The sequence below is a fragment of the Centropristis striata genome, chromosome 23 (assembly GCF_030273125.1).
Source record: "Centropristis striata isolate RG_2023a ecotype Rhode Island chromosome 23, C.striata_1.0, whole genome shotgun sequence".
In the NCBI taxonomy this organism is placed as follows: Eukaryota; Metazoa; Chordata; class Actinopteri; order Perciformes; family Serranidae; genus Centropristis; species Centropristis striata.
In genome coordinates, this window is record NC_081539.1 from 20,442,801 (window position 1) to 20,462,485 (window position 19,685).

The 19,685-nt window shown below is 39.2% G+C and overlaps 1 protein-coding gene across 1 annotated transcript in view; it reads right to left on the bottom strand.

Moving 5' to 3' along the window:
• Nucleotides 1-19,570, bottom strand: part of cntnap2a (contactin associated protein 2a) — a 350,626-nt gene extending 331,056 nt beyond the window's left edge. Inside the window, exon 1 of the mRNA XM_059327332.1 lies at nucleotides 19,410-19,570. Within this exon, the coding sequence (XP_059183315.1) occupies nucleotides 19,410-19,512 (103 nt within the window). The 5' untranslated portion in view covers nucleotides 19,513-19,570. The remainder of the gene's footprint in view (nucleotides 1-19,409) is intronic.
• Between the last annotated feature and the right edge of the window lie 115 nt (nucleotides 19,571-19,685).

Below are 19,685 nucleotides of genomic sequence, written 5' to 3' on the forward strand. Positions count from 1 at the left end.
ACAGAGGGCAGTTGAGGGCACAACAGGGGATTCATTACGGGGATTTATGAGAGAATTTAGAGTATTGAAGAGAAACTGAGGTTTGTGACTGTTTCTGGAGACCAGGGTGGAAATGTACTGTGATTTGGCTGTTTTAACGGCTCGTTGGTAGTCCGCTAGTCGGCTTCGGTGACTAACCAGATTAATCCAGGTTTAAAGTATATTTTCTTATTGCTACATGGTAAAGAAGGTACCAGTAGGTGCAGTAGATTCTCAGAAAACCAACAAGATCCAGCATTCGTGATATACACGCTCTTAAGGCACTACTACTACTACTACTGTATGTCTACCTTCAACCTGTCTTCACAGGAGAGTCAGGGGATTAATGCTCTGAACGTCACAAGCACAAACAAGCCTTGGTGCCCAACAAGGACGCAGAGAGGTAAATAACACACACACACACACACACATTCCATATTAGGATGGTTTCACAGGATCACCCATTACCACCCTTTGAAGTGTGCAAGTTGCTAATGGTTTTGGATCCCATTCAGGGAGAGTCTGTGGCCTGTCTGTCCATTAGCTGGCTGACACACTCTGCTGACTAAACACAACACTTCCAGTGCCCTTGTCCTCTGTTACTCTCTCCCATGCCCCTTCATCTGGGAGATGAAAGTAGTTCACTGAGTTGTGCGTTTCTGAATCTTTGTGTTTGTTTGTGTGTGTATGTCTGCATATATAAAGTACAGTCGTAAGCATGATTGCCTTTTTTTTTGTTTGAGCAATCCAGATGACCGTAAGAGAAGTGTAGCAGGCCAGAGGAGGAATTAAATGATTCCCCATTTAACACTTTTTGCTTTGGTTAAACTGTTGGATAAGCACAGAGTTTAATTCTTTTAAAAAGGTCAGTGAATAAAAAATGTTTGTAGTTAATTCGTGCATTTGTGGTCTCATGCAAGCTTAAGCCATTAAATGAGTGCTTTTGCTAGTATCTTTCAGTATGGGAATACACTTGGGCAATGTACTTTTAAAGTGATTAATTGCCAATTGTCATTTTCTACACCAAACTAAAAGTAAAAAAAATGTTGCAGTTATCAGCTTTTAAAGGACAAAAATGTGACTCTCTTTCAAATTGGGGTCTTGTTGGGGAGTTTGTGGGAGGACTGATTCTTTGATACTAATTACCTTTCATGTTTATTTACATTAAAATTTGTAGTAAATCTGATGTAGATCTATGGCTGCCAATTGGCAATTTCAGCATCTTTTCTGTTCCAACTGGAATTGGACTAGTTCAGTCTGATCTCACATGTTTCTACATTCAAACACTACTGACTGTCATTCATATTGGCTTATTAATTGTGCAAATTCAGTGTGAATGGTGTTTTTCTATTTAAGAACAGTTTGCTTATTTTGTGCCTGTTTTGTGTAAAACACTAAATGTGAACTGACTATTATTATCAATTCACATACAAAACCACAAAACCATTGACATTTGAACAAGGCTGAATATGTATTAAACAATTAAACTACTGACCCACAAAACAATGGACTGAGAAACTCAGTAATAGACCATCTTTGTTTCATTATGAAGTAATGTCAACACACCATTGTCATAACGGCAATGATTAAACAGTTGTTGTTGTTGTTGTTGTTGTTGTTGTTGTTTTTGTTGTTGTTGTGTTTAAAAATGAAACTAAGGTAAGTTGATAAATGAATTAAGTATTAAATAAGTAGTCAGATATATTATAAAAACAATGATAAAGATAATGACAGCCCGAGCATACTTAACACCCAAAGATTATTCAATTAAACAGCTATGAGATGAGCAGCATGGATGGGAGGAAATTATTCTAAAACTAAAAAGTGAATAACAAAAATATAAAATAAAGATATTTTTTGCTCTACAGGCCACTGTGATCTGCTAGGACAACGAACTGTCTATGCCATTGACCACAAGGGAAAATAAAGACTCAACTACACACCTCGATGCACAGATGACACTAGCTGCACATCCAGCCAAAGAATCAGACCCCACACTGAGCTTTTAGGGCAGCACTTTGCAACGTGTCCTTCAAAGAATGGCAAAGAGCATTCGCCTCTACTCCGCTCTCACAGTCAATCGATAGCTCACTTTTCTGCCTCCTTAGTAAAAAGCAAAGAAGAGTTCTGCTGCACTGTATGTGTGTATGTGAGTGTAAGTCGATGTCGCGTGTGATTGTGCACTCCCCAAACAACACATGGAGAAACCTGTGCAGACAAACTTACACGGGTATGTGCACATGCATGCACACACACATACACACATTCACTATCCCATCCACAGTCAGACGTGCGCACAGGAATCAGGATGCTTACATATTCTATCCATCACCCAAGCTGCTGAAATACAGGGGCATGGTAGGGTGCTGGCTGAGTAGATAAATCTATAAATCAGATTTGATGTTTCCTGTCTGCCCGCCTGCCTATTTGTGTGTGTGTGTGTGTGTGTGTGTTCTTCTCTCTGCTGCTGTGTACTCAGTCAGCATCTCTGCTCGTCCCAGACACAGATTAAAGAACTGAAACTGATCTGCGATCAGCCATGCTGTAATCCCCTCTATGTTGGCCACCATCATTTCATCTCTAGACAACTGATGGAGATGCCAGCAGACAGGATGAGTATTTATTGGGTAATGACATTAAAACTAATTCCCAAAAATGTTTCCATTTGGGATCACGATTTTGGAAATGGGAGGCATACCTAGTTTTTCAGTGTTCCACACTCATTAACCAACAGTTTAATGGGGAATTAATAAAATTCCAAATTAATCAACTGAGCTGCTAAAGGATTGACCTAACTCAATCTACAGCTGTGCTGCTGTCTTTAATATTGTCTTTGTGGCACTTTCAGCTGCTCGAAATTAAGCTCATTCTTAATAAACTCACACAGCAAATATTAATTAGTATTTTGACCTCTTTCACGAAGGTCAGGATTATCCAGAATTATTGCTGGAGAGCATATTAACAGACTGTACTGTGTGTGGGAAGAGTGTTGATGCCAGACAAAGAAACATACATTGTATAGTCCTATTCAGAAACATTTTGCAGTACCCAAAGAACTTTTAAGAACTAAGGACTTTTACTCTATTTTTCACAAGCAGATTCTGGTTCATGGATTAATTCATTGGCCACAGTTCCTAACCTAAAAGAGTTCAAGCAGCTGACACACATTTAATTGAGCCTGTAAGTACAGAGGTAGAGTAAATTATTGGCTACTCAAATGCAAGCTATACAACAATCGAATATAGAAAAAGACGTTCGCAAAAAACTTATGAGGAAGAATAAGACATCTGAAATCAACATCCAAGAGGAAATGGTTGGCGAAAAGGTAGGTGTTAGGGTTATACCTTTAGCATACTTTCATGGTAATTGTTCACTGCAATGGTAGTTTGTACTCCTGCTCAGGAAACAGCATAAGCTCACAAAAGATTTCTACTTCCACAAAACTTAATGAGAGTGTTTCTATAGTTAAAATTTTCCAAATGAACTGGCTAATGTTCTCTGCCTTGGAGACATTCCCCATGCTGACATTGCTAGCAAATGAGATGATGAGAGATTGGTATAAGACGTGAGCGTGTGAAGTGAGCACTGATCAGCTGTGGTCCCTAGTCCACAATAAAATGTTATGATGAAAACGGTTCTTTATAGAGCTTCTACTGCTTGGAAAATGCTCCCCACCAACATCGGAGACACAGACCACAGAAGTCATATTTATGGTTTCTCTATTAGCAAGCTGTCTGACTGTGCCAATCAGTTATCTGACGTGTTACATCTGTTGTTGATTTCTTTTAGAGATATTTCAGTCCAAAATATTCCACGCACAATAAAGCCAACAAATTCTCCAACCTAAACAACAGAAGAAGTCATGTGTCAGTAAAACCAATTACGACATAGGTGCATATCACAGTTTACATTTCACAACACGCATGTACGTATCGCATCTCGCGATCAGGCGGCAACCTTCGGGTCTGAGCAGGGAGGCAAACCAGAAAGTGCCTTAAGCCAGCATTCTCACAAAAATCCAGCAGGGGGTGTTAAGTGTGGCTGCAACAACATTTCTGTCCATTAATTTCAATCCAAAATGAGAAAAACTCACTTGATTTATTACCTCAGAATTTTTTTTTAGGACAACACTATGGTCTCAATTGCCAGTTGAAAATCTTCTTCAAGACAATTAGATGTTAATCGTGTAAATAATGGCACCATTTAGAAGAAAATAGAAGATGAAGAATCGTATCATTTGGGGCGTGGTTACCTGTGATTGACAGGTCACTAACAAGGCGAGCTGTCATCAGGAGAGAAGCAGAACAATGCGTATCCACAGCAAAGTGTCAATAAAGTTATATATAACGTTATATAGATATAAAAAAAGGACATGAGACCGGTCTGGTCTCATGACTTTGACCCTTGCACAGTGTTTTTTTACGTAATAACAGTTTGTTTGTTATTAAAAATGTTTTATTAAAAATGTCTTGTTCAGCATTTGGTTGGACTAACAGATACTCCAGTATCACTGGGAGTCACTGTTCATTTTTCTGAGGTACCGTATTTTCCGGACTATAAGTCGCAGTTTTTTTTTAATAGTTTGGCCGGGGGTGCGACTTGTACTCCGGAGCGACTTATAGTCCGGAAAATACGGTAAGTAACATACATATTTTGTTTTTGTTTTTGCTAGCCAAAACTAACATCCCAGTTAATGCGCCAGTTAATGCTAACATGGATTAGCAGCGACTTCTCTCATTCAGGTTGCCAGTGGTGTAGAGAGGCGTGTAGTCAGTGTTGTCAGATCCCTCTCGCTCCTCCACAGTCCAAATATGGTCTGCTCCCTTAACGCTGAACTCGATGCTTCCAACGGGCAGTCCACAAACCAATGGGTGATGTCATAGTCACCACATCCATTATTTATACAGTCTATGCTCACGATACAGCGTATACAACGATACGGTTTGTCAATTATGTTTTTTTGTGCACACAAAAGCAAAATAGTAGTGATAACATTCATGAACTGCTGCTATAGCGGCTTTCTTTTATTTTTTTCCTGTCTAATTCACCTGATTCGGATGATATCATATGGGCATCTATCAGCTGTTATCATTCCCTCAAGTTTCAGATGGTGGGGGTCTGCTTCACCATCTAGTAGGTCCAGTGCGTTGATATCAGCCCATTCAATGGCCTGTTATATAGAGATTAGTTGTAAAAAAAGGCTGCAGTTTCTGTGGAATTATGTTGTAAAACCACTGACCTAGGTTTATGAAAACAAACGTCCTGGTAAGGCGTTATAAAAGACAGTTTAAACAGTAAATAAATGTACGTAAATGCTGGAAGTGAAGTAGTTATAAGGGTCACGTGACTAGCGCAAGTTGCATTAAAAACATAGGTTACGTTTGAAAACGTGATTAACGTAACTTACACAAACAGCGTAGCTTAAAAAATCACTGTTCTCGGGACACAAACCCCACTCTCTTCAGTGAAAGTCCGCCCTTTGCTTAACCCAACCACCCATTGCAGCGGTCGGTGAAATACCTCAATATAGCTCATAATTCTCTGCCTGTACAAACGACCTATATTGCCATTTTTGAGGGGAGAACAGGCTGAATAAAGTTCAATCTGTGAAGGCCTTCTAAGGAGAACTGAAGCCATTCTGTAACTTGTCAAGTCAATGTAACTGTTGTGCCAGTGTTGTTTAAAGCTGGTCATCTAGACAGCTTGAGAGGGAGGTGGAAAAAACATAAAGAGGAGAGTCGTATAGACAGCAAGATAAGGAGAGACAAAATGGTTAAGGAAAGTCTGATGACCAAGATATGAATGGGGAAGCAACGTGAAAATAGACAGAAACAAGGTGACATTAAATAGAGAGAAAGAAGAATGAAGTGGCTAAGACTAAGAGGCAACCTGAGTGAATAAAACAGTCTGAGGCACGAAAGAGAGAAATGAGAAAAGGAGAGTGGAGAGCACATAGACAAAGACAGATGAGGACCAAGAGAGGGAGAAAAAGTCACAGCGAAAGAAAAATATAGAAGAAAGCAGAGAGGAGGCAGGTGAAAGAAAGGTATAAAGAGGAAGCAGTGACCCCTGTCTGACTAATCTTAGCTTACACTGTAACAGCACCTTGAACCTGAGCTAATGGACCACATCCACATCCACATCTTGCCTCAACTCTCTCTTTTTCTCCATCTAATACACACAAAGCTATTGTTTATTACACAAGTGTCTAAACCTACACATACACCTAGTCCTTGCTACAAACATTCAACACATAAAAGAATATGACCACCTGAAGCAGCTCTTCACCACCACCCCACACACACTATACATACAAATATATGTTAAAGCCAAGGCAAGTGGTTTGCTGTATAGACTTTGTAAAATAGATTTCCAGAACATATGATGTACATGCACACAAGCAACAGTACACAAGCAAAATTACTTGTGATGTCCAGAGGTGATAGGATAGGATAAGGATAGGGCCAACAACAAAGATGATCAAATCAGATTTTTTGTTTTGTTTTGTCATTTCAGCCTGCTAATGTCTGCCTGTTCTACAGCGTACAGTGCAGCATTTCACTGCATATGTTAGTGAAAATTAGATAGAAGGTGAAAAATGGTTTAGTTGCATTGGTGATTGATTCCCGGAGTTGGTAAAATACATGGATTTTCTAAGCTTGGTAACAAAAAATGGTAACACATCTTTTAACTTTCCTGACAAGTTATACTTCTTCTTCTTCTTCTACTCTCTCATGGCTCACATCAGTTTTAAGTTTTGCATAATTCCAGTTTAAATTTCTTCTATATCAATCAAGAATCTAAATTCATCAGCTTTAGACGTTTTAATCAATACCTTTAATATTTAGATTACAAAGCTTGTGAAAATAGGACAAGGTTCAGTTTATGGCTTGAGCCTGTATAGTCTTGTGCTTAACTGTGGACAAATTATTACAGAGATAGTCAGTGGTGGTGTCTGTACTATGACTTCCTGGATATTAAATGTTAAATAATTGAGGACCTCTTTCATTAAATGAATTCAACAATATAATTATGCTATATTCAACAAGTTGTTATCTTCGATTACTCATCTAAAGTGTTGTTGTGTTATTTTTATTAATTATTTATTTATTATTAATAATAAATGTTACTTTGTTAAATGGAGCAAACCTAGCTTAAGCCTCATAACAGCTATGAACACAGCTTCCAATGTTGGTCTTAAGGAGTCGCAGAATTTATTCATGGACAAACTAAAAAGTACACTGTAGGTAAATGTAGTAAATGTTTATTTTATGGCTATTTCTCCTCTGTTACAATCGCCACCACCTTCCTGCTCTGATCCTCCCTCTTGATTGTTTCCTTGTGCTACTTTGAGATGGTTCTGTTTTAAAGCAGATTTTTGCTTTCTTCACAATGTGGAAGCCTACTCCTCTGTTTTGAGTAGTTTATCTTATCACACACGAACACACACACACACACACACACACACAGTTGAGAGTACCAAACAAAGTCAACCATGATTTTTTCTCTAGAGGTTGTTCCAAGATTGCAAGAGACCAGGCCTGTCTGACATCCCAATTACTCTGCACCTTAACCACTGTTTCCTCCTCACTGAGCCCATCCACACAAACACACACACACACACACACACACACACACACACACGCTTCACAAGACTATGTGCCCACAATGCATGCAACCAAACAAAAAGAAACATGCACATGGTCATTCAAGCACACCCAGGAAACACAAAAAAAACATTTGTCCATCTAGCACAGGGCACCAGAGCCATGGATCCATGCATACATAACAACACAGTCACAACTCTATTTTTCACTAAGCAAAAGTCTGAAAAGCAGATTACTGAAAGCAGATTTTAAATGTTGTAGTTTGCTTGTTGTCTCCAACAAGGCAGACAACTCCAGTTTGCCTGCCCCTTTCTTTATTATTTTATTTTATTTCTACGATAAAACACGCACATGCGCGCGCGCGCGCACACACACACACACACACACACACACACACACACACACACACACACACCAAGTCATGCACACAGTCATGCACCACTCCATGAGGTGCTGGATAGACTCAGGAGCACCTTCAGTCAGAGACTACTGGCTCCAAGATGCTCTGAGAGAACAGGAAGTCTTTCCTACCTGTGAGCATCAGTCTCTACAACTCCTCCCTGGAAATATGAGATACTCCAAATCAGGTCCAATAGCTTCCGATCTTGTTTGTGCAATAAATACGTTCCCTCACATGCATACTGCACTTTAAACAATCAGTGTCTCTGCTCTGTACAGTCTCCCATAAATACAAACTCTTATAAGGTTTTAGGTTTATAAATTGCTTGCACTGATTTTTTTAAAGTATTTTTTATTTAACAGTTACTTGTTTTTTTAGTTTAAGGTTACTTGTTTTTTATTTTACTGTCACTGGTTTTATTTAACTCATATTTAATTATTCTCTTATCTTCTGTAATATATGGTGTTAAATTTTAAAGTGTATAGTGTTAAAGTTTTTCTCTTTTGATGTGACCATATGTATAGTGTTCAAATGTTTTTCTCTTCTCTTGTCATTTCTGTCTGACTTGTCGTTTGGGAGCTGCTGTGACAAACACAATTTCCCTGTGGGGCTTAATAAAGTATTTCTATTCTATTCTATTCTATACTGTTCTATTCTATGTGTACATTGTAGCTTCACTGCTTGAAATAGAGATACACACAGAAACACAGAGGTTATGTTTTCCAAGTGACTGGCTGGCTACAGTATGTTCCCAATCTGCCCCTGTGGTTTTCCTCTGGGTCTAAAAAGAAAAAGGAGGAGAGTTGCTTCAATGGAAGTAGCCCAAAGATTAATTCACTTAATCTTGGGCTGTAAATGGGGTATTCAAGCGGCTTAAAAAACAAATTGAATGCAAAGGCTGAGAGTAATAACAACATTTGTCTTAGCTGCGGCACAATGCCCTTTTCCACCGCACTCTTCCACATGAGCTGGTGGCTAGATTTCCAACATCCATTATGACAGAAAGGGACTTGTGCATACGCACATGAACGAACATGCACGGTCTGACAAACGCACAAACTCTCGCTCTCTCACACACACATATACACACATTTTGACTAAGTTACCTACTGTACTTATACAGTGACAACAACCCATGGAGAGAAAGTCGAAGATATGGTACGTGCGTGCGTGCGTGCGTGCATGTGCCTGCATGCGTGTTAATGGCAGTTAGACAGATGTTGTGCTGCAGCTTTTACATAATAATCCCCAGAATCATCATGTTAGCCATCAGGCATGTGCAGATGTAAGAGTTAATATTACAGAATATAGGTTAAACTCAAAGAGAGAGTAAAGCATGAGCAACAGTTTTATTATCCATTGACAATAAATTCAGTGGGACTTTACATAATTCAAGGATTACTGCTTTATATTGCTAGATCAATGGCAGACTCTAGGCTAATGACTAAGTAATGTATGCTGATTATTTTTACATGAGCAATAACTAATTATTTAATGTACTTAGCTCAAAGTCTCATTAAGTCCCTGTTCTCACTATGTAATGCACTGTCTATGACTGAATAATGTATGTATGATTAATCAGTGTTTTCCATGGCATCAACATCTCTTTTGCAGTGTTGTGGGAAACTGATACTTTTATATCTAATATCAAGAAAAATCAAGTGATTCTTTAAAGATAGCCATTTATACTTTTGTGATGCAGTATCAAATCTCAAAAACATTTTCAATCTATAATTAATAGATTACTTACAAATATTGGTGCACAGACAGTGATTCGTTTCTGGCTGTGTTTAAACCTAGACCGATAGATAGCAGTTCTGTAATCTATCTTCAGCCATTTAATTGTTCTACTCCAATGTAACAATGTAAACTGAGACAGGAAGTAGTTTAAGGGTGCATCATGAATGTATAAAGTGAAAAATGTTGCCTTGCTTGCAGTATTGCAATATTGCGATATATTAAGTTATAACCACTGTATCAATAGATATCCTATTACTGAATTCTTACCAATACATAGCCCTATTAGAAGTGCATCACATAAAGTATGGCTACATCTTTGACTCTGTTGGATCAACTCTGATATGTACTTAGCTTTTGATAATAGTGGCTGCTAAATCAAATTGTAACATTGTAAAGTTCACAGTATGACACTAATCTCTTAAAGTTAATAATCTCTACACTAATCTCTCTCTTAAAGCAGTTTTATTATTTCATTATTTAAAAAAAAAATGAGAACAGATATCATTATATTTCCATCAATAGTTCATTACTAGTAGGACATTAGATGCAGAAAAGTCAGCTTGGATTTAAACTAAACACAAAGCAAACAATTCAACAAAAAATAATGGTATGGAGAGCATTCCCACAACTGACCACTGAGATGTTTACTGCCTCCGTGTGGCAAGAGAACTCGGAGCAAACCCAACTACTGCACCCAGTCACAAAACCTGGTTCCAAGTAGGGGTGTGCCCATAGACTGTATAAAGGGTGTGCCATATCGTATCGTTCACGATTACACCGGTATGTTTTTTTATGGGTAAAAAAAAATGCATATCATGATATTGGCAACATTCCTACTTCTTGACATAGCGGTGTAAGGATTTCCCATTAATGACCTAGACTGTGGCGGCCCGCTATAGTCTCATGTGCTGCACTAACGTCACATTTCAAACTACTGAAAGTATATGTAGCCTACACTATTCATAATATCAAGTTATTTTGCGTTTTGTCTCTGCTCAGCACATTGTCACACCACCTCCACCTCTCCATCCTCCTCCGAGACATGCGCGCGCATTCCCACATTTAAACACAAGCACAGAAAGCTGCCGTGCCTACCTTCTCTCCGTGTGCTTCTGCGTGTGCGCGCGCCAATCTAAACACTATCAATCTGTACGGGCCGTCAGAGGTCCAAAGGGCCCAAACACACTGTTGCATTATGTCGTTTAACAACAATTAAAGTTGTTTTAATCACAAAAAGCTACTTTTACTTCCTGTCGCTAAACAAAACAGCTTTCAAAATAAAAGCACAGAATCCACCACAGAATTCACAAGAAGACTGTCAAAATAAGATGCCTTAAATAAAACATAGAAGAACCCTTATTCTTCTTTACAATAATTAATTAAAATAGACAATGATTAAGATCAGTGTATATGATGTAATAGTTGCATTATAATGTGTGAGAGGCACCAAATTTGGGTTTTTATGAAAAAAATGTCGCTAGTCCACAAAGTCTGGCTGCTCCATGTCCTAGTGGAAAACCCTGTTGACTATGAAAAATGTTATGTGAGGTGTTTGCTTACATTTAGCTCTCAAAATGGATGAGATTGATCACATTGTACTATAAAATGTACCAAATTTTCTCCCGGCTTTGTTGTACGATTTTTATTTATTTATACAGACTAAAAAATATTTTTCTGTATATTTTTCAGTATTTTTTAATATGGTCAAGTATATCGTTATCGCAAAAACACTCGTGATAATCTTTTAGGGCCATATCACCCACCCCCAGTTCCAAGTTCAAATATGAAATCAATCAATGACTGATGAGAGGTGGTGCTTAAAACAGCAATATGTACTGTACTAAAGCAATAGCTTGCCACTAAAATTAAAACATGCAGCACATTTCAATAAATGCTCTACATTTATCAATGATAATTAAAACAAACAATAACACATTGATGTCATTGTCATATTCTGCCATGTAATTTGGTGCCTCTAGTATTAATATAGATTTTCAGTCAAATCTTGCATGAACAAAAATGTGCAATTATTAGAAATTTTACAACACTGCTGAATGTGGCTGATACAACAGAAACACGACATGAAAGCACTTCAGATTGAGTCCCTGGCTGCAACTTGGCCATAACCTGAAACCACCTGATGGTTTGCTATGCAGCACAATCTGAGAAGCCTTCTTTGGAAACTGTTTGGAAAAGGACACACATAAAATACCTAGCAGCTGATTGGATGAGCCATCTGTCTATTACCATCACACACCATCTTCTCCATCAGGAGAAGACCAAAAGCCTTCAGTGTTGTCTTTTTCTCTTCTTTCAATGAAGAAGCACACTCCAATTTTTCTATCATTGATGCTCATGGAGCATCTACGCCAAACTCTGTAGGAGCCGCTATTGTTGTTTTAAACGATTAGTTGTTTAGACACGAATGCATTACTTGAAGGCTGACAAGTTGGTTTTAAGATCTCATGATCCAGCAATGTTGCGAGAATCCAGCTGCCATGCAAGGTAAGCCTGGCCAGCTACATTGAACATGATCGGCAGTTGTTGGTGGGATGCCAGTGAGGGATCATGTACGCACTGTTGCACTAGCAACTTTATTTATTTACTGTGATGCCCTCTAGCACTGGATGTACTTCAAAAGCATGTACAACGGTTATAACACTTTACGCTCTAGTCAGTGTGTCTAAGCCTTCTCCCTGCCACTGACAGAGGTGACTGCCCAGTTTTACTCTGTGCTGCTTTTGACATTGATGATTTGGGTCAGGTTCCCATAGACTGCTTTTGACACTAAATATGTTGGACAGGATCACTTAAACTGCTTTTACCTGCTCTTTCTAAAATCTCCAGTATTCTGGTGCAGCTCAATTCTGGCATTCTTCCTAAATAATTTTAGGCCAGATGTTGTACCCTATCTATTAGCTTCCTCTTGGTGATTTAACTGGTACATTTCAGGCAAACACACAACATTTAAATGTCATTCTGCACAGCTTTGGGAGACCCCTTTGCCTATTTTAAACTCAGAAAAAATAAACTATAAAAAGGGTGCAAAGGCTTGCTCAGTTTGGTTTCCCACAGGTTTGGTCAGCAAAAGAAAACAAACAGGCATTGCATATGCAGATTATTGCTTCATTGTACATGTGCAACATCCACAGTAGTTTTTGATAAGGTTCAGAAGTTTCAAAGACTGGGAAGACAAATTATCATCTAAACCTCTCTACACAGTGCTGATGGGGCAGGTTCACTGCCCAACTTAAATGGCTCTCAGTGGATTTATAAACTGAAATCCTGTAGCACAAACAGAGCTGCTGAAACGTTAAGATTCTCAGGTTAGCTCCTTTTTTGTTTGTAATGTTATCTTCAATTTATCAAGCGTTAACATTATCACTATCTGAATATATTTCTAAAGACTGAGTGGCTCTCAGATCTTTAGTAAACCAATAAATGCTCTCTATTTACTCATCCCTGATTTTTCTAGCTATCCACTATGTTCACTCTGTATAAATACAACAGGCTAAGACACTATCTGCAAGCAGTCGTAGGCACAGCAACATTCTGGCTTTCTTGCCAATATGGTGATTTGACTGTTGAATGTGGCATTGCATGATGTCAACTACACAAGCTTTGTAGAGACAAATTTAAAGTGATAAAGATGACGATGATGATGACTATGACTATGATGATGGCAATGGTGATGATGTTGTACAATAAGTGGATTTTAAGTGGATATTCACATCAACTGAAAAAGCAGTCATAGAGGTTGTTATATGATCACTCGAGTTGTAAAAAAAAAAAACCCAGGTATCACCAAAGTGAAGTGCAGTATTAGGTGACACAGCACAGTCCATTTTCTGACTAATGCAAGGCTGCTCTCTGATGCAGCTTCAGATTATAATAACAACAGTAATATTGAATGACAAGGTGTCAGAGAAAATCCTTGCCTCCTGACCATCTTTCCTCGGGCTGTCTCTCCTCATCCTTCTCTCTTTTCTGATAAACGCCGCCTCTTCTCTTGTTCTTCTCTCTTCCTCATCCTTTTCTGCCAGCCTACTCTCCATCTCAGAGACCCTTGTCTAACGAGGTGGACAGATTCTGACGGGTTCTAATGAGAACACATTCCACTAGAATAACTTTCAGATTCTGCACATTTGCGCACGCGCGCACACACACACACACACACACACACACACACACACACATACACACACAAAGAGTGTGCCATGCAGCATCATGCATGCACATACATTATGTGTATCTTTAAATGTAGGATTATGCAATTATGGGGGTTCCATTTCCAATTAATGCATGCCAAGTCAATAGCATGACATGTTTGTGTGTGTGTGTGTGTGTGTGTGTGTGTGTGTGTGTGTGTCTAAGCAGGGCAGAGGAGGGCAGAGCAGCAAAGAGAGGTAGTCCATGTGATCCGCATGGTGTGAGCCTCTGTGTGTGTGGGAGTGTGTGTGCATGGTACGTTACTGACATTGTTAGGGGAATTATGCTGCATGAGTTGTCAGTGCACATTTGTATCACTGTGGCCTTGCTCCCATGATGAAACATAGATAGCCTCGCAGTAGCATTCATTTTCAAGAGAGAAATTTCAATTCTTCAAGGAGACCAAAACAACAGTCCAAGTATGAAGCTGACAGGAAAAGGGGGAAAAAGGCAACAGTCATGGTGCTCTGGCTCTGACAATTGGTTTATTACTTTTAGATGTTTGCTATGCTTGTGATCTATAACACAGATGTGAAACTCAGCAATGAGCCTCTTTGTATTGTGTAATGTTTTCGTGAGTTATTAACTCTGTGATTGTTTAAAGATAATTGCATTGAAAGATTCAAAGGTTAAGGTTTTCCAGTTAACTTTTGTATCATAATATCATAATGTGTTACCATGCAAGTTGTTAAGATATCCTTTTCAAGTCCAATTCATACTCATTTAATATGGGCTGCTGTGAAATGAAGCAATTCTGATTCCTTGTGCTATGAAAATAAAGTGCTTTTTGGAAAGCAGTGGCTTATAGGTCAAGCATTTTTATTTCAAAAGCACTGCCATGAATTCATGTTTTAGTGGGATAAAATATTCATAATATGAGGGGCAAGCAAATTTTAAGAGCTGTATGAAACTGAAGGTTGAGAACACAGAGTGGCTCTGTATCTTTGGTTGTGATCCATGTCAGTCTGGTTGTTTCAGTGAACACACAAAGTAGGTGCTGCTTTGCTTGACCATGCAAAAGACGCATCACATTACTCCCTTGAAAAGTGGCTAGTGGGGACTTTTTTATCAAACATATTAGTAATCAAAAGTGGAACGACAGGGGATCAGATTGTGAGGAGAGGGAATGGTTAGATAAGAAAAGAAGATGAAAAATACAAGGAGGGAGGAAAGTGATTATGGCCAGATGAAAAAACCACTGAGAAGAGCCAAATACAGATAGAGAGAATTAGAGATATTTAGGGACAAGAAAAAATGGTAGGAGGCAACAGAGGACAAAAACAGCAGAATGAAATGATGAGTTCAGGGAATCAGAAAACTAACAGGGAAGGAGTGGGAGGGAGCAAGAGGAATCATCAGGGGTAGTTTTGGGAAAAGGAATAGGATTTTATAAGGCATGAGGCATAAAGACAGGCAAGAAGAGCAAGAAAGAACTGGAAGGAGAATGAGAAAAAGAAGCTGAAGGAGATTTATTGAAATTAGAGGGAGTGCGAAGATGTGATAGATTAAAAAAAGCAGGGGGAAGAGAGCAATTTAGACAGAGGACAGAGCAGAAGTGAAAAATGGCAATTAACAACTAGACCTTGTTTCCCTACTCTGAGTCACCTGATATGATAAATCTAGCAATGTGGACAAACACACACACATGCACCCAAAATACAGGCAGGTGCGCACATATTAATACACAGGGACCAAACAAAGCTAAACACCAAGTATTGAGCTGATCTAATCGGAGCCAAACCAGTCTGCTTCCTCCAGCTCTAATCCTATTATAACCACCTCCTACTGTGAGTCATCACACACATAAACAACATACAGGCCTTCACAACTGGCATCAGGTTTACTTGTGTGTTGGTCTTATAAAATTATAGCACATACCAATGGCATTTCTCCAACAGCGACTGATGATATGATAATAATCACAGTGACTCATCTGTTGACAGTAGAAATGATTAATACTGCTTTCACCAAGGCCACAACCAGTCAAACCTTAAAATCAGCCACTTTGCTATAGAAGCTACAGCTAAATGGGCTTCCCTTAGTCAAGCCCTAGTCAAATATAACGGGAATAACTTCAAACTCAACTAAGAATATTTGTATTCACAACTAAACACTTTAATTATGTTTCATATGGTATATACTGAATTAAATTGAAGAACAGGAAACCCTGCACTGTGTGGCCCTGGAGGTGCAAACAGACTGATGTCTATGTCAAATGGCCTGGCACGCTTAATGAGATGAGGAAAGGCTAATCTGATTCTATATCAGACAGGCTCTTGGGGCATCCCACTTAGCCACCCACAGTGTCACTAAAACACTGACTTAAAGGCATATCCCTTACTTTTCACACACTGAGAATGTTAAAAATGTAAACCCTGCCCTTTACACAGGGAGAAATAAATAGAAATGGTGCAAAGTTAAAAGTAAACTGTTAGCACTCATAAATATTGTATGACTTTGCCAAATAGCTGTGCATATAAAATAGACTTGAAGTACAGTATTATCACACCTTTATACACAATATGCATTGAGTTGATATTAAGGTCAGACATTTTCCAAATAAACCATTTCTATCAGAGAAACATGTTGATGTAAATGGTCAATGGAAAATAAATGTCCTGATAATCATAAAACACCATCGTAGCTGGTATTAGACCTTGTCTCAGACTAACTACAGCAAAAACAGATTTACACACTGTGTACACTTGTCTTCAGTTGTGTGAAAGGTTGTGTACACCCCTTTGAATTCATGTAATAAATATTAATTTATGTAAATAGTAATAAATAGTAATTTATGTATACATTTGAGTTCGTATGCTTGTATCCATCATTGCATATGTTATACTTTGTCAGACCGCAATAGATGTTCCATAATTGATATCAATGTACTAGTCAATTAAGTGCTGCTGAAATGCAACATAACACTGACAGATGCTTTAGGCAAAGCTTGCAGAGGAGGAAAATCCCTGGATTATTGTTCAACCTACAATCATGTTTTGAACCATACATGCAGGAACATATAAATGAACATGGAAATGTCTATAAACCCATATACAAACTGGCAAAACATGATAAATTTCCTCTTTATTGCTCTCTTTTTTCCATTGGTATACACACCTCCTAAAAGTATTTTCAGCGCGCTTGGCAGAGTCCACACAGTCAGTGGGTCAACCAGCCCATTGACTTTTAGTCTGTGAGTGTTTGTCCCAGTAGGGTGGAAATGTTAATCTTATTTAGTTCATGCCTCAGACCATTGGTCACAATGACGTTGTCTATTCTCCCAAGTGTTACACATCTAGTCCCTGAGGAGGGATAAAGTCAACACTCAGATTTAAGCTCAGGGGTGGAACTGCTGGTCCGAGCCAACCTGCTGTTTGTATGACTTTCTCTCACTCTCACACACAGACACACACACGCCTTCCATCTTGCAAATCCTACCCTGATCCTTCTCTACACTTTGATATTCCGGTTGTGTCATATACAGTATTATCCAAATATATTCTTTTATTTTGTGTGAGAGTGTGACTGAGTGTTACTGGATGTGTAATAAAAATATGTGGAAATGGTATGGTATTCTATGATATTTTTATAGGATAATTTAAATAGCATTAGAAGTTTAAAGTGACATTGTTTTGTCTTTTAAGCTAATACATTAAATATTTATGGGGCTTGTAGTTTTGTGTAGTAGCCTGAAATTTTAAATTGCATACATTTCAGTAAAAACATTTACATGATAAGAAATCACTTAGACTCTCCAGCTTGAAAGATTCAACAGGTCTAAATGTTTTATATTTTATTCATCACACATCTTTAAATCAACCTCGTTCAAGCCTGCAGCTGAAGTTTCCTTTAACAAGACACTGAATCTCTACTTCCTCTGGGGACACTGATGCTGACCGAGTCAGACCGGCCAATTGACGAGAGCAAGAGGATGGACGATTTCCATAAAGGGATCGATAAGGTTTTATAAATAAAGCCTCGTCACGATGACACCTATTTGCTGTGAGGTCGCCGTTATGAGCAACAGCTCTGTGAAATAAAAACGCACTGCTCATCTCCTCAAACTCTCCGTCTCGCTTTTCTCCTCTGTAACACTCGCCGACGCGCACACGCAGACAAATCTGTGCGCGCACATGCACGGGCAAGCGGCTCGCGAAGCCGTCTAACAGTTGGCGGACGGGATGATTAATGAGGCGCGTCCCCGGACACATTCATCCGGGACCCGGGAAGCCCTGGCGATCACCGGAGGAATCAGTCACACAGTCACACCGGCTCAGTCACCGTCAGCAACATCGGAATGTCACCAAACCGCGTTGATGATTCCTGGTTAATAACCAAATAGATATGGGCGGTTTAAAATGGTCCGGACTCAATAATCGCACATTAAGGCTTAAAAATATCAAGGAGATGGTAAGTTTCCAAATTTAGACTACCACGTGAAATATCACACCACATATCATAATATCAGGTCATTCAAACACAAGTTTAGAAAAAAAAATTACAGTATGTTACTAGGTGAGATATATAACTATATTTAAAAAAAGATCATGCTTGGGTAGGCTATTCCAAGTCTTTAATGTGGGGCTTTAATCAGGTATCCATCCTTTGTATTTAAGGTATGTATTACCAACTAAACTCCAAGTTGTCTCCCAGTTTTACGGTGACAATTTGATGAAAAATAAAATTGGCTAAAATAGGCCCGGACCTGGTAAAAGGGGGGAGAATAAAATAATTCAGATTGTATTGAAACTTTATAAATAATCTATATTAGACTGTACAATTACTAGGCTCAAAATGAGAAATCCTTAAAGTGCCCGTGGGGTCATTTTGAAGAACTTCTTCCCACAAATTTAGACATTCAATGAAACCTCAATATTTGGATTTCTTTTTGACAATCCACTGCAATGTTCTGAAAAAACAAATACAATGACCTTACATAATGTTAATCCAAAAAATCCCAAAAGGGCTGGACAAAGAAAAAAGCCATTTGTGAAATGGTTTCAAACGGTTTGTCTCTCATATGCACTCTGCCCCAGGATTGAAACCGCACAATGAAAGCAAACCTCAACTGACAAACTCAAATGTCATTCAGTAATCCAGCTCTTTCTGGAAGCCCTAAAAACCCAAGATCAAAATCACCCAACGGGCATAAAAACGCGGGCATTAAAATCAATGGTCCAGAGATCTTGTGGACTTAATAAGTGCAGGTCTGAACTCATAAGTTAACCCGGCTCCCTCTCCCTGTCCCCGGTGCAGCCTGGCTCTTAAGCTCCTGCGAGCCGCAGCTGGCACCACCGCGGGGATACCTGCAGCCCTGCCGGTAAGTACACCTCTCTGCCTCTGCTGCTCTGCTCCAGAGACACGCTCAGTCTGCTTCTTACCCATATACACACTCTCCCGCTCACACATCCAAAATATTAAGAATAACAACTTACGGGTTGTTGGCAAAGCTCCGTGCACACAGTTGACATGGCTGAAAATCCACAAAGCGACCGGCAATAACAACGTCAATCCCCGGGCAGGACGGTGCCGGTGCATCTTCACGGCCGGTGTGGACGCAGCAGAACGGGAGAGGGAGAGGAAACACTCAGAAAAACAGCGGGGTGGTGGTAACGCCAGTCTGTCCGTCAGACTCGCTTCGCAGTTGAGGACTGGCGAAGAGGAGCCTGGCTGCACGGACTCACTCTCTCTGTGTATCTCTCTCTCTCTCT